Raw genomic sequence first — 13176 nt, forward strand, 5'->3', positions numbered from 1 at the left:
CTTGTTTCCTTAGGCTGTGTATGAGCCGGTCTGGATAAAGTCTAAAGGGTATTCCTAGATTTATTTGGAATAAGTTCACTTTCCAAGATGGGTTTTTTGAGGGCCAGTGTTCATTTGGATGTATGATCTCAAATGGTTTTTAACCTAATTACTTGGCATAATAAACATAGTTTCCACTTGGAGAGAATCAATCTGGAGTCTCTTGAAGGAGCTTTTTCAAGTCCTCGGGGCCCTGAGGTTTTCTTCCTTAGCAACCAGATAGTGTGAAAAGGAGAGAAAGGTGAGTCACCTTTGATTTCACCAGCTGCTGGCCCCAATCCTGGGTGCTAGCTCTGATTCAGTCAAACTCTGGGGACTAACTGATGTCTTTTTCCTGACCATCCTCATAGCAGGACAGAGGACCAAAAAGGAAGTGACTTGTCCTGTCTAATAACAGATAATTTCAGATTTGAGCTATCAAGGACTTCTTAGAACGTGAAAAGACCTTAAAGATCTCCTGGTCCACAACATTTTATAGATGAGGTTGCCGAGGTGATGAGCAGTTGGTGGGAAATGGATGTGGCTCAACCAACTGGGCTCCCATCTATCACATAAGAGGTCCAGAGTTTGATGCCCAGGGCCTCCTGGTGGAGGCAAGCTGGCCCATGCGCAGTGCTGGCCCGTGCGGGAATGCAGCCCCGTGCAGGAGTGCTGGTCGACCCGGAGGGCTGGCACAGCAAGATGATGCAACAAGAGACACAGAGAGAGAAAATAAGATGATGTAGCCGAACACAGGAGCTGAGGTGGTGCAAGAGAGTCATCGCCTCGCTCCCATTCTGGAAGGTGTCAGGGTTGGTTCCCGGAGCCGCCTAATGAGAATACGAGCAGACACAGAAGAACACACAGCGAGTGGACAAAGAGAGCAGACAATGGGGGAATGGGGGAGAGGGGTCAGAAATAAATAAATCTTAAAAAAAAAAAAAGCAGTTGGTGAACTGCCCCAAATCACTTAGCTGGACTGTGGCCAAGCCTGGACTTGAAGAGAGTTCTAGAATTGCCAGGTTGTTTTGCTCTTTCTGGCAGGGCCCTCCCACTTTTGGAGGCAGCAGCAACACTGGTAGAGACAGAGTTCAGGAAGGATCTGTGCGTGGCAGGGGTCCCCTCCTGCAGCCCTTCGACCCCAGGGAGTCACTCCTCAGGAGCCCTGCAAGTAGTCCAAAGGCCGCCAGCCCTCCAGCCGTGTCCGTAACAAGGCTCCAGGGTAAACAAAACAAACACCTTTGCCTTGGGTGGTGGAAGCCGCTATCTGGTGCCTGAATGTTGAGACTAACAGTTATTCTTGTCCTTTTCTTTTTTAAAATTGAGGTATAAGTAACATGAAGTTATGTCTGATCTATGAAAATTATTTTCATGAAATTATATAAAACTTCTTTAAAAGGTGGGAACTGAAAAGAAAAAAAAATGGTGGGAACTGCAGAGAGTGGGAGGATGGAGTGACGGGGATTTTGACTGCAAAGGCTGGAAATCCCAAGGGAAGAGCTAGGAGAAAGCACTGCTGAGGGCGCAGAGAAGCTGGAATAAGGGGGTGGATAGCTGAAAGTTTTCCAAGCTCAACTCCAGCGGTGCCCGGGGCGCTCTGAACAGCACAGCCCCTCATTTGCATGGAGAACCACCAAGGGTGAGGTGTCACCCACCGCTTCCTTCCGCAGGGGACTCTGTCCTGGGCTTCTTTGGGATTCCATTACTCCAGACTTCTTACCGCGTCTGTCCTCCGTCCCAGCTTCAGCCTCAGGAAAGCAGCGAAGAAACAATGGCTATTGAGAATTTTTATTTTCTTGGGCTCTAAAGGAAGGGACAACAGAGAAACGGGGTCTCGTTTTTTAAAAGAGATTTATTTATTTTCCCCCTTCCCCTCCTCCTGCCCTGCTGTTTTTGCTGTCTTCTCTTCTCGTCTTCTCTATAGGGTTCACCGGGATTTGATCCTGGGGACCCCTGATGAGGAGAGAGGTTCCCTGTCAATTGCACCACCTCAGCTCCTGGTCTCTGCTGTGCTTAACCTTGACTCTCTCCTTGTCTCTCCTCTGATGCGTCATCATCCTGCTGCGTCACTCACTTGCGCGGGCACTGGCTCACCACGCGGGCACGCTTTCTCTTCTTTTTTCACCAGGAGGCCCCGGGGCCTCCCATATGGTGGGCGGAAGCTCTATCGCATGAGCCACATCCGCTTCCCTAGGTCTCGTTTTTTAACATCTTTAATCAAAACCTATTTCACTTGAGCAAGTCCATCTTTTTTCAGATTTTTAATTTATTTTTTATTCCTTTTTATTTTGAGCAAGTCCCTCTTGGAGACAAGGCAGCACAAGAGACGCACAGTACCTGTGTTATAAATGAGAGCAGCCTGCTGGACCTGGGCTGCTGCGAGTGAACTCCTCGAATCAGGGTCTCGGGTGAGGAACCTGCAGCCACTGGTGGACTCCGAAAGGGATTAGAACCGCAGCAGCATCCACTTTAGAGCCCATCGTAGGGTCAGAGGTCGTCGCCCAGATGAAGAGTGATGAAGAGTGATGAAGAGTGATGAAGAATGCCCCCATAGCTTTAGGGCAAAGGCCATGACCAGAGCAAGATGGGGCAAGGGGACGGACGGAGTGTGCGGGTGTGTCTGTGGGGGCATGGGTGTGGGGTGTGGGTGTGAGGGGTGAAGGGCATGTGGGGTGTGAGGAGTGGGGTGTGGGGGGTGTGGGGTATGAGAGGGGTGTGGGGTGGGATTTGTGGGGTGTGGGGTGTGGGTGTGGGGGGTGGGGTGTGGGGTGTGGGGGGTGTGGGGTATGAGAGGGGTGTGGGGTGGGAGTTGTGGGGTGTAGGGTGTGAGGTGTGGGGTGCGCCCCGTGTGCTCCTGCCCATCACCCTCCCTGGGAGGAGAGCAGCCTCCCTCTTGCATCCCGATCCCTTCCCAGGCCCGCCGTCCCCCCCAGGCCCACTGTCCCTGGCATCTAGCGAGCCCCCGACCCCGCGAGCCCCCAGCCCAACCCCGCGAGCCCCCGGCCCCGCTGAGCCCCCGAGCCCGCGAGCCCCCGACCCCGCGAGCCCCCGGCCCCACTCAGCCCCTGACCCCGCTGAGCCCCCGGCCCCACGAGCCCCCGACCCCGCGAGCCCCCGGCCCCGCTGAGCCCCCGACCCCGCGAGCCCCCGACCCCGCGAGCCCCCGACCCCGCGAGCCCCCGGCCCCACTCAGCCCCTGACCCCGCTGAGCCCCCGACCCCGCGAGCCCCCGGCCCCACTGAGCCCCCGACCCCGCGAGCCCCCGACCCCGCGAGCCCCCGGCCCCACTCAGCCCCTGACCCCGCTGAGCCCCCGGCCCCGCGAGCCCCCCGACCCCGCGAGCCCCCGGCCCCGCTCAGCCCCCGGCCCCGTGAGCCCCCGACCCCGCGAGCCCCCGACCCCACGAGCCCCCGGCCCCACTCAGCCCCTGACCCCACTGAGCCCCCGGCCCCATGAGCCCCCGACCCCACGAGCCCCCGGCCCCGCTGAGCCCCCAACCCGCGAGCCGCCGGCCCCACTGAGCCCCTGAACCTGCTGAGCCCCCGACCCCACTGAGCTCTGACCTGCACGCGTCTGCAGTCACCCTGCAGGGCTAAACCCAGGTTTCAGCAGGGGGTGTGGAGCAAAGCCCAAACCAGGAAAAGAAAGCTTGATTCTGAAAAGCTACAACTGTAGTAGGTCGTGTTTGTTTCCTCCACTCCCAGATGGCTCCCTTGTCTGTCTGCTCGTTGTCTCTGCTCACTGTCTCTGCTCATCTTTTAGGAGTCACCGGGGAGTGAACCCCGGACCTCCCGTGTGGGAGGTGGGTGCCCAACTGCTTGAGCCACATCCACACTCCTCATATATGTTTTGTTTTTATTTTTTTGTTCTCCCAAGTAACTGAACAGGTTTTTTGGAAATGCCACTGCCTCAGCTTTCTGCATGGAAAATACTAAAAAGGGGGAGGATTTAAAAAAAAAAGATTTATTTATTTCTCTCCCCCCCCCACCCTGGTTGTCTGTTCTCAGTGTCTATTTGCTGCTTCTTTGTCCGCTTTTGTTGTTGTCAGCAACACAGGAATCTGTGTTTCTTTTTGTGTCATCTTGTTGTGTCAGCTCTCAGTGTGTGTGGCACCATTCCTGGGCAGGCTGCACTTTCTTTCGTGCTAAGCGGCTCTCCTTACGGGGCGCACTCCTTGCACGTGGGGCTCCCCTATGCGGGGAACACCCCTGCATGGCAGGGCACTCCTTGCGTGCATCAGCACTGCACATGGGCCAGCTCCACATGGGTCAAGGTGGCCCGGGGTTTGAACCGCGGACCTCCCATGTGGTAGGCGGACGCCCTAACCACTGGGCCAAGTCCGCCACCGGGGGAGGATTTTGATCATACCAGAGTCAGAGTTTCATAGGCACCACCTCTCCCCTGGCGAGTAAGGGATAAAGGCTCCAGTAACCAAAATGAAAGCACGTGTCAAGGGGAAGATGGACCACAGAATGGCAGATATTCCTGGAAATTTTGCTTCTGAAGCTCAACCTTGAAACTTTGAGACGGTCCTTATAGAATGGATGATGCAGATATGTACTTTTGTTAGATGACAGTCTATTTGTGTCCTAGGTTGAAACAAGGCAAGGGTACAATCTAGAAGAGGAGCTCTGGGGGGCTGTGAGCGGTTTGTCTAAACAATTCCCAGCCCAGCTCCACATAGTGTATGTTCATTGAATATAGACTTATTTTGTTACTATTCATCCAAGCCAAACATGACAGCCACCTCTGTACTGCTCACCCCCTCCCGCCAGTCCCCCGCATTCAAATATTAAGGACTAAATGTTCTCCAACTGTTAAATGGCCTGGCCTGTGCTTAAAAATGTTGTCATGGCCAGAGGTGGGACCACAAGGTACCGTGTGTGATTTCTTACGTAGATACGTGCTTGTTGGCTCTTCACTTGCCACACTGGAAGGACAGACATTTATTCTAATGACACTGCCATTTCTCCTACTCCCACCAGTCCCCCAGCCACCTCCCAATCATCTGGAAATCCCTCTGGGAATTGCTTCTCTTAAAATATTCTGATGGTTAACAAATTAACTTCCTCTGAGGACAGATTTGATTTGGGGTTGGGCACGGTGGCAGTTTGAGATTATTTATGAATTCCAAAAAGAGACATTATGTTTGTAAACTGGTCTGTTCCTCTGGGCACGAGCCCCTCTGAGTGTATTAGATTCAGCTGAGGTGGCTTTGATTCAATTATGTTAAGATTAGAGCTTTGCTCTTGATGTAGAGGGGGACTACACATAAGCATCCCAGGGCCCATAGGATGGAGGAATAGAGTATGGATTAGAGTGGACTTACTGGTGTTCTGCTGGGGAACTATTGTGACTAGTAATGGAAGAAACTGTAGCATGGATGTGGAAAGTGGCCACAGTAGCTGCTGAGGGTAGGGAGAGGGAAGAAGAGATATGATGTGGGGGCAGTCTCAGGACTTGGAGTTGTCCTGGGTGGTGCTGCAGGGACAGATGCTGGACATAGTGTGCCCTGTCATGGCCCACAGGGTGGACCTGGGGGGGGGAGTGTGGACTACAACGTGGACCACTGTCCATGTGCTGCAGCGGTGCTCCAGAATGTATTCACCAGGTGCAGTGAATGTGCCACGATGATGGAAGAGGTTGTTGATGTGGGAGGGGTGGGGTGAGGGGGGGTGGGGGGGTATATGGGGACCTCTTATTTTTTTAATGTAACATTTAAAAGAAAATAAAGAAGAAAAAAAGATTAGGGCTTTGATTTGACACGTCCATAGGGCATGACTCAGGCTGAGTCCCTGCCCCCTTGGTGCTCTCTATGAACAGACACTCAAGAAGACACACAGAAGATATACGAGAGAGAGAGCTCCATAGACTTGGAAGAGGAGAATACTTCGATCTTGTGGCCCCGGGGAGAGCTGAGCCACACGCCCTATAATTTGCAGCTGAAGAGAACAGAGCAGCTGAGCTGCTGAGGCCCCAGAGCCCAGGCGGAGACCGCCCGCCATCTTGCTTCAACACGTGGCAAGCGACTTGGGTGAGAAAGTACCTCTTATGGTGCCTCCAGTTGGACTCTTTAGGGCCTGGTAACTGTGAGCTTGTACCCCAAAATACAACCCTTTATAAAAGCCGACGGAGTTCTGGTACTTAGCATCAGCACCCCTTTGGCTGATACAGGCACTGAGTCTGGTGAGAGGAGTCTGAATCAAGTCTAATTATACCATTTGGAGTAAAGTACAAGTTATTACTACATAAGGAATGAGCTTGAGCTCTGGTATTCCATTTAATTTTGTTCTGAGAGCCATTATTACTACAGAGGAGAGGTAATTATGTTTAAGGCAAGGACTTCATCAGAAAGCATGTACTTCCTAAGGGAAGTAAGTCCTGGTAGGTTTTATGTCTGTTGTTGGTTTTTAAATCCACTGTATTACTTTTAGTTACCAGTGTTCCTGGTTACTCACTCTTCTCGATGGCAGCTAAGTTTAACAGCTTTGCTGTTCCTTAGTAAATTTCAGAGATTTTCGGATTTTACCTAAAAATGGTTGTTATAGTTTTTCTCTTACCCATGCAGAATTAATAACGGTGCTCCTGTGAAAGGCTGGGTGACCCCAGAGGCCAAATGGGTGTGGCACATTCCAGCTGAGAGGGCAGGAAACCACCCACAGTTCTGAATGGGCTGGGTGGATTCACGCCATCTGGTTCTCATCTCAAAGGTAGGGCATCAGAGGGGGGCCTGGGAAAACTGTCTAACACATGCCCACCCCGCCCCTTTCAGGATGAAACAATTAAGCAATTCTATAACCTAAGAAGGTAAAGACTTAGAATTGGATAAAGGACAGAAAGTTTCAGTTCCCTCTCCATTGGTGCGAAACCTTTAGGGGCTTGTTTGGATCAAACCATAAAGGAAAAGCAGAAGACACAGCCAGAGCTCCCCAACACACACCTGGAATCAGACGGGGTGGAGGGCCCATTTGCCCAAGAGCCCCTGGCATCCTGGGGGTCACCTCTGAAAACGCCCTCCTCCTCTACTGAGCAACCTCTGTTGGGCCACAAGGACCTCCAGTTAATGGTTGGTCCAGCCCGTCTCCTAGGAAACCAAAGCCTAAAGTGACCTATCCAAAGTCACATGTTTGGCAGTAGCAGGGCTGGGATGAGTGTCTTTTCCCCAGATGCATCATGTACAGAGAGGACACCTTGGCCAACTGCCAGAAATGAACGGAGAAAATAATGTATCAAGTAGCCTGGGAGGGAGTCAGCAAAATTCCGTGGGCTCAAGATTTCCTTGCAAGAGAGCGGCAGCAACCACCCCCCCCAGGGCTCTAAAACAGGGACGTGGACTTGGCCCAGTGGTTAAGGTGTCCACCTGCCATATGGGAGGTCCAGGGTTCAAACCCTGGGCCTCCTTGACCTGTGTGGAGCTGGCCCATGAGCAGTGCTGATGCGCGCAAGGAGTGCCGTGCCACACAGGGGTGTCCCCATGTAGGGGAGCCCCACGCACAAGGAGTGCGCCCTGTAAGGAGAACTGCCCAGTGCAAAAGAAAATGCAGCCTGCCCAGGAGTGGCACCTAACAGACGGAGAGCTGACACAACAAAAAGAAACACAGATTCCCGTGCCGCTGACAACAGAAGCAGACAAAGACAACGCAGCAAATAGGCACAGAGAACAGACAACTGGGGGAGGGGGAAGGGGAGAGAAATTTAAAAAAGAGAAAAACAAATCTTTAAAAAAAAACCACACACAAGACCTCTAAAACAGCAGGAGGCGGGGCAGAGGAGGAGTACAGATAAATTTATTAGTTAAATACTGATTTTACAGCCATTCCACCTTAAGACAATGTTAACAGGGTTGTGGGCTAGGGAAGGTACGTGAGGTGCCTTCGCGCAAGAAAACCACGGAAACGATGATTAAACAGGAATCTCTGCTACAGCCCTGCGGCTTCTCGGGCGGGGGCCGGGCGTCCCCGGGCAGAAGGCGGGAACGCCGGTCAGCTCCGGCTCTGTCGGTCACAAGGACGAGGACGAGGGCGTCTTCACCGACCGGAGTCACAGCAGAAAAAGCACAAGGGAGAGGAGCAGAAGGCCGGCTCCCCAAGAGCCCCAGCCTCGCGCCCCGGCCTCGGTGTCTTCTCGCACCCCTCGTCTTCCGGCTCTCCGTGTCTCGTTTTTAAACGATGTGGCCAAGTCTCGGGCTTGCCACCACTTGCATGATGGATGCCCCCTGGGGAGAAGGTGCAGGTCCCGGCGCCCCGCACGGCCAAGGTCAGACAGCAGGCAAGCCAGAGTGCATGGAAAACCCGCACCCCAGCCACAGGGCCCCCCGGGCGGCGCCCGCCCTCTCCAGAAGGATCCCGAGGCCTCCAAGAGTGTTTGTCCAACGCGCCTGAGAGGCACAACTTTCCTGTCCTTCCCGGGAACCCCCGCAGGCATGCTGGACTGAGGGCAGGGGCTTTTTAGAGGGGGCGGGGGGAAGCCCTGCCCAAGGGGGCTGCCATCTGGCTAACTTGCCGAGCTCGTGTTTTCTGGGAGACACACGTCCCGGCTGAGGGCAGAGCTAAATCACTCAGAGCAGGAGGAAGGATTTTTATTCTAAGGGACCTTGGGGCGAAGCGAAGGGGCGAGGGAAGGTGGCCCTGGGCAGGGGGAAGGAATCTGGGGCAGGGGGAGTCGCGCCGTCGAGATTCTGAGGGCACCTACACTGTGTGGCGGGCGGGGAACCCTCCTCCACGCCCCAGTTCATCTCAGTCCCATCTGCGTTACACCCAGCGTGTCTGGAGTCGGGACTCGGTACTGGGGGACGCGAGGACGTGCCAAGCCTCCAGGGGAGTGTCGGGCGAGGGCAGAGGCTCGGTGCGCCCCCGTGACACGTCGAACGGACGCTCTAGGGCAGGTGGCACGGGGCGGGCCATCCCCCTCCGGTAGATCCCTGGTGCTGGGAATGCAATTTAAAAGCCACGCCCTCGGGCCACCATGGTGGGAAGGTGGGGAGAAGGGTGCCCCCGTCTTCTGTGGGGGCGCCACGCGAGGAGGGGGAGAGAAAGGCGAGCCTCTAGCTCTCCGGAAGAGGCTGCGCGCTGGCGGAGCGGGGCTGGCTCTGCTGCAGGTGGCCCGGCTCCTCCCAGGTCCCCCGGCTTGGAAAGGCCCCCCCGACAGCCCTCGGCCCCCTTGTCCCCTGCCCAGCTCAAGGGCCTTCAAGTTTCTTCCCAGTTGTTCTTCTGGAGTCATTCTCAGAGGCGGCGGCCACCGAGCGCTGGGCGCCCATCTCCGCGGTCCTCCCGGCCCCGCGTCCGCAGGAGTTGGAGGAGGGAGGGGGCGGGTTACGCGGTGATTATGTCCCCGTGACCGTCAGTCAAGACCGGGCTGCCCCAGGAGTCCTGCTTGGAGGCGGCCTGCGGCGACTGGCTCACAGAAGCCGCGTAGCCCTGCGGGGAGAGCTTCAGGGCCGAGAGCACCGGGTGCACGGGGGGCCCGTGGGCTGGCATCGCGCCGGCTGAGAACGTCTGCAAGCAAACGGCGAGAGGTGAGGTCCCCGGCCTCCGTCCCCAGGGCTCAGGACTCCCCCGGGGGGCGCTGCCCCAAGGGTCAGAGGCCGGAGGAGGGGGGGCGCCGGGGGCGCGTCTCTCTGTTGTTTCAGGGCCTCATGATCTGTAAAGGTCTGGGTGGCTTCTGAGCTGCCCTGGTGCACGCGGCCAGCAGGAAGCATGAGTCACAGGGGCCTCTTCTGGCTCCTCAGAAGAGCCCGGTAAGCCCAGAGCCGCGGGGCCCACCTTGAGACCACCTGTCCCCTCTCCCAGCCCAGAAGGGCTCCCGGCTCTCCCAACTTTTCGGGACCAGCTTCCTGTTCACTCTGGGGGGGGGGAAGCTCCTTAGGACACTGGCCCCCCCTCCAGTGTCTGGGGAGCGGGCTGGTAAGGGGAGACCGCAACCAAGCCGGGGGGCGACCAGAGAGGGCAGCGGTCGGGGGCAGCGACACGGCCGCAGCTGAAGAGGGAAGCAAGGGCGCTGCTGAGCCACCCCCTGCGCACACGCGTGGAACCGCACCCACAGGCGATCCCCGCTCGCACGGCACCCCGCCTGGGCCCTCCTCCACAGCCCCTCGCGCCAGCCGCTCTCCCCGCGGCCGTGTCCAAGCCTTGACCCATGCCAGGAGGGCCCTCTCTCCTGCTTCCTCCAGTTAAAACCCCACCCACCCCTGGAGGCGAGAGCTGGTTAGGAGATGCACCTGCCTGGAGACCCCCGCAGCCCTCCCACAGCCCCTCTCCCCTCAACACACACGCAGCCTGAGCTAGGCTGCCGCCGTGTGTGGAATTCCTCTCCCTCCACACCGTGTGCCAGCCCCGGGACCGCCAAAGGCCCTGGCATCTGAGCAGAGGCGCAAAACACTGCGTGTTACCGATGTGTGCCTAAGTCGGCTGCAGCCTGGGGAGATTTGGTGGCAGGCGTCCTGGTGCAGCCAGCCCTCGGCGGGGCGAGGCACGAGGAGCCCCGAGCCCCGCGCCACCGGCAGCCTGGCCGCGCGGGCCGTGGCCGCCCAGCGCTCTCGGGTCTCCCCGTCCCCGCGCGCCGTCCTCCCTCGCGCCCTGGGGCGTACCTGGGACAAGGGGCTGGTGTGCCCGTAGTGAGAGGACAGCCCGGGCTCCACCTTGATGGGGCGCATCTCCTCGCCGCCGCCGCTGGCCGCGTTGTTGGAGCTGCTGGAGGCGCTGCTGGAGGGAGGGAGGCTCTCGCTGCCCGCAAGACCTGGAAGGAGGAAGAGGCAGGACAAACGGACGGCTGTCCTGAGACAGCCCGGAAAGGGCCGCACTGACGGCTTTACTTACGTCGGCTGGGGAGAGAGGCAGGGCCCTTCCGCCAGGGCAGGGCAGCGGTTCTCAAAGCGGGGCAGAAGGACGGGAATACCGAGGCGGCTTTTCCAAACGGCAGGTGCCCCCTCATTCCCAACCCTCGGGGCCACGCGTTTCAGGATTTTAAAAAGCGCAGTTTCGCCAGGGCCTGCCCCACAGGGCCGACGCCCGCAGGTGACTCCAGGTTTCTTTCCTGCACTGCTTACCTGCTCCCCCTACCCCCCACCCATGCCCCCTCCATTAAGGAATCAAGGTCCCCAGATGGATGCAGGAGGAAAGCCCTGCCAAGCAATACGGCTGGCACGCTGCTGTGGCTCTACAACAGTAAGGCTTCCGTCATGTTCCCAAGTGGTGGAGGGGCCATCTGTCTTTGTCATGCCTCGGATTAGAAGATAAACTCCCCGCCAGGCCAGCCAGTTTATTCTCTCGGCAACCGCGGCGTTTGCTAGTCAAGTCTTTCCCTCTGAGGAGGGACCGCTCTTGAGAGAGGACGTGAGTGGTCAATCTAGAAACTGAGGCGGCACAGTGGGATTGTGAGCAGAACGCCGAGCCGGACGGGGGTTTTAATACCAGATCCTCCCGTCGGCAGCACTGGGAGTCCAGTGAAGTCACCTGTCCTCTCTGGGGCCAGGGTTCTCATTAGGAAGATGGAGATAAATAAACGGGGTCTCGTGAGGACCCCTTGGGGTCACATTTATGAAGGGACTTTCTGACGCACAAAGCACCTAACGTCCAGCCCCCATGCCTCTAAGGCAGTGTTCTGTGGGCTTGATGAAACCGGTCCTGTCCTCGGTCCCAGTTAGCACAGGGAGAACTGCTTGGACGACTGCCGCCCGGTGTGTGGCATGGCCACGGGACGGCCCTCTGTCCTGACCAGCTGGCCCTGGTCTCTGCCACCGGCGGTCATCAAGCTACACCTTGTGCCCAGGCTCCTCCAAGAGCTCCCGGCGTGTCCCACGCTGTGCAGCTTTCATTGCTAACCCACTCTGTCCTGGAAAGCCTGGGGGAGGTGATGCCACCACTGCACCTGCAGCTCCCTGCAGGCCTGGCCCGGCGCACCCAACCGGGATGCACGATTCCCCCGCGTCGAGGGCTGCGGGGTGACTCAAGGAGTTACACGTGTGTCGTTTCCTCACCTGCTGGCGCCTTGGATTTATTGAGGTTCTTCGGCTTCCGTTTTCTGGTCTGGATCCCCTCTTTCCGCATCGCCAGAGGCCTGGGCACCTGGGGGGTTGCAAGTCAAAGAGCCGGTCCTCCACTGCGCAGAATCCGCCCCGGCACTGAAGGGCGCGCACACACACGCACACGCCACGAGAAGGCGATTTCACCCGACAGACCTCGGGGCTGAGGCTCGGGCTGAGAAAGGCGGCAATTCTATTAAAAATTGCTACTGATATTGCACGCTGGGCATTATACTACGCCATGGAGAAACAGAAATAAAGACAGTTCCTTCCCTCGCAGGTGCCCAGTTTTGTGGGAAATACAGACGAGCAGAGAACAACCAGACTCCACAGGCGGTTTGGGAGAACAGAGGAGAAACACGAAGCTCGAGCCGGGGCGGGCAGGCAGGGCTGCGGAGGGGACAGGCTGCAGTGGAGGCCGTCGGGTGGACGAGGAGCAGGCCTTCCGCAGCAGGACGAGCGGACGCAGACGCCCGCGGCCTGTCGCCCAAACCGGGACACTGTGCAAGTGGAAATTACGCCAGGGAGACGGGCCTCCCGGTGCGCGGTCTGCTTGGGGCGGGACGTGAAGTCACCTCGTTGGAGCAGCGCCGCACGGGAGGGAGCCGGGACCCTGGGGTCCTCCCGGGCTACTCGTGGAAGCCTGAGCCAGGCTCGGGGAGGGGGGGGAAGGGGGGGCAGGAGTGCGGCCGGCTCTAATGTTTTCAAACCTGACCCACCTCTGGTTTCTTTGAGTCCAGACGGCATCTTTTAGACCTGGTCTACCCTTTCTGTCTGTGGGCCACTAATAAAGGCCACAACCGGCAATACAAAAGAAAAGCAACTACCGCCCTAGAGACACGGCAACCGGAAGCGTCCTGGACAGACGCGCTGCACGGCACAGAAGCTACGAGAAGGGGCTCCAGGAGGGGCCGAGAATGACACGTCTACTGAATCCCAGCGCGGGTGGTCTTAGAAGCAGCAGCAGGGGGCCTCCAGGCATTCTCAAACGCCAACGAGTAGGAAGAGGGTGGGGACACGGGGGATTAAGGTGTGAGAGCAGGAAAGTTCTCCTAGGTTGGACGGGAAAAGCAGATGAGATGCGTTCAGCGTGCACGTTTTCCTTTACTAAAGAGAGAGAGAAATGCCCTCGCGGTGGA

General features: G+C 57.3%; 1 protein-coding gene across 2 annotated transcripts in view; it reads right to left on the bottom strand.

Moving 5' to 3' along the window:
• Nucleotides 1-7785: 7785 nt before the first annotated feature.
• The window catches only part of GATA4 (GATA binding protein 4), a 69962-nt gene continuing 64571 nt past the window's right edge, over nucleotides 7786-13176 (bottom strand). For both annotated transcript variants that reach the window (XM_058288028.2, XM_058288027.2), the window contains exons 5-7: nucleotides 11993-12080; nucleotides 10604-10752; nucleotides 7786-9512 (exon numbers count right to left, since the gene is read on the bottom strand). In XM_058288028.2, coding sequence (XP_058144011.1) covers nucleotides 9330-9512; nucleotides 10604-10752; nucleotides 11993-12080 — 420 coding nt within the window. In that variant the 3' untranslated portion in view covers nucleotides 7786-9329. The remainder of the gene's footprint in view (nucleotides 9513-10603; nucleotides 10753-11992; nucleotides 12081-13176) is intronic.

This window comes from Dasypus novemcinctus, chromosome 25 (assembly GCF_030445035.2).
Source record: "Dasypus novemcinctus isolate mDasNov1 chromosome 25, mDasNov1.1.hap2, whole genome shotgun sequence".
Classification (NCBI taxonomy): Eukaryota; Metazoa; Chordata; class Mammalia; order Cingulata; family Dasypodidae; genus Dasypus; species Dasypus novemcinctus.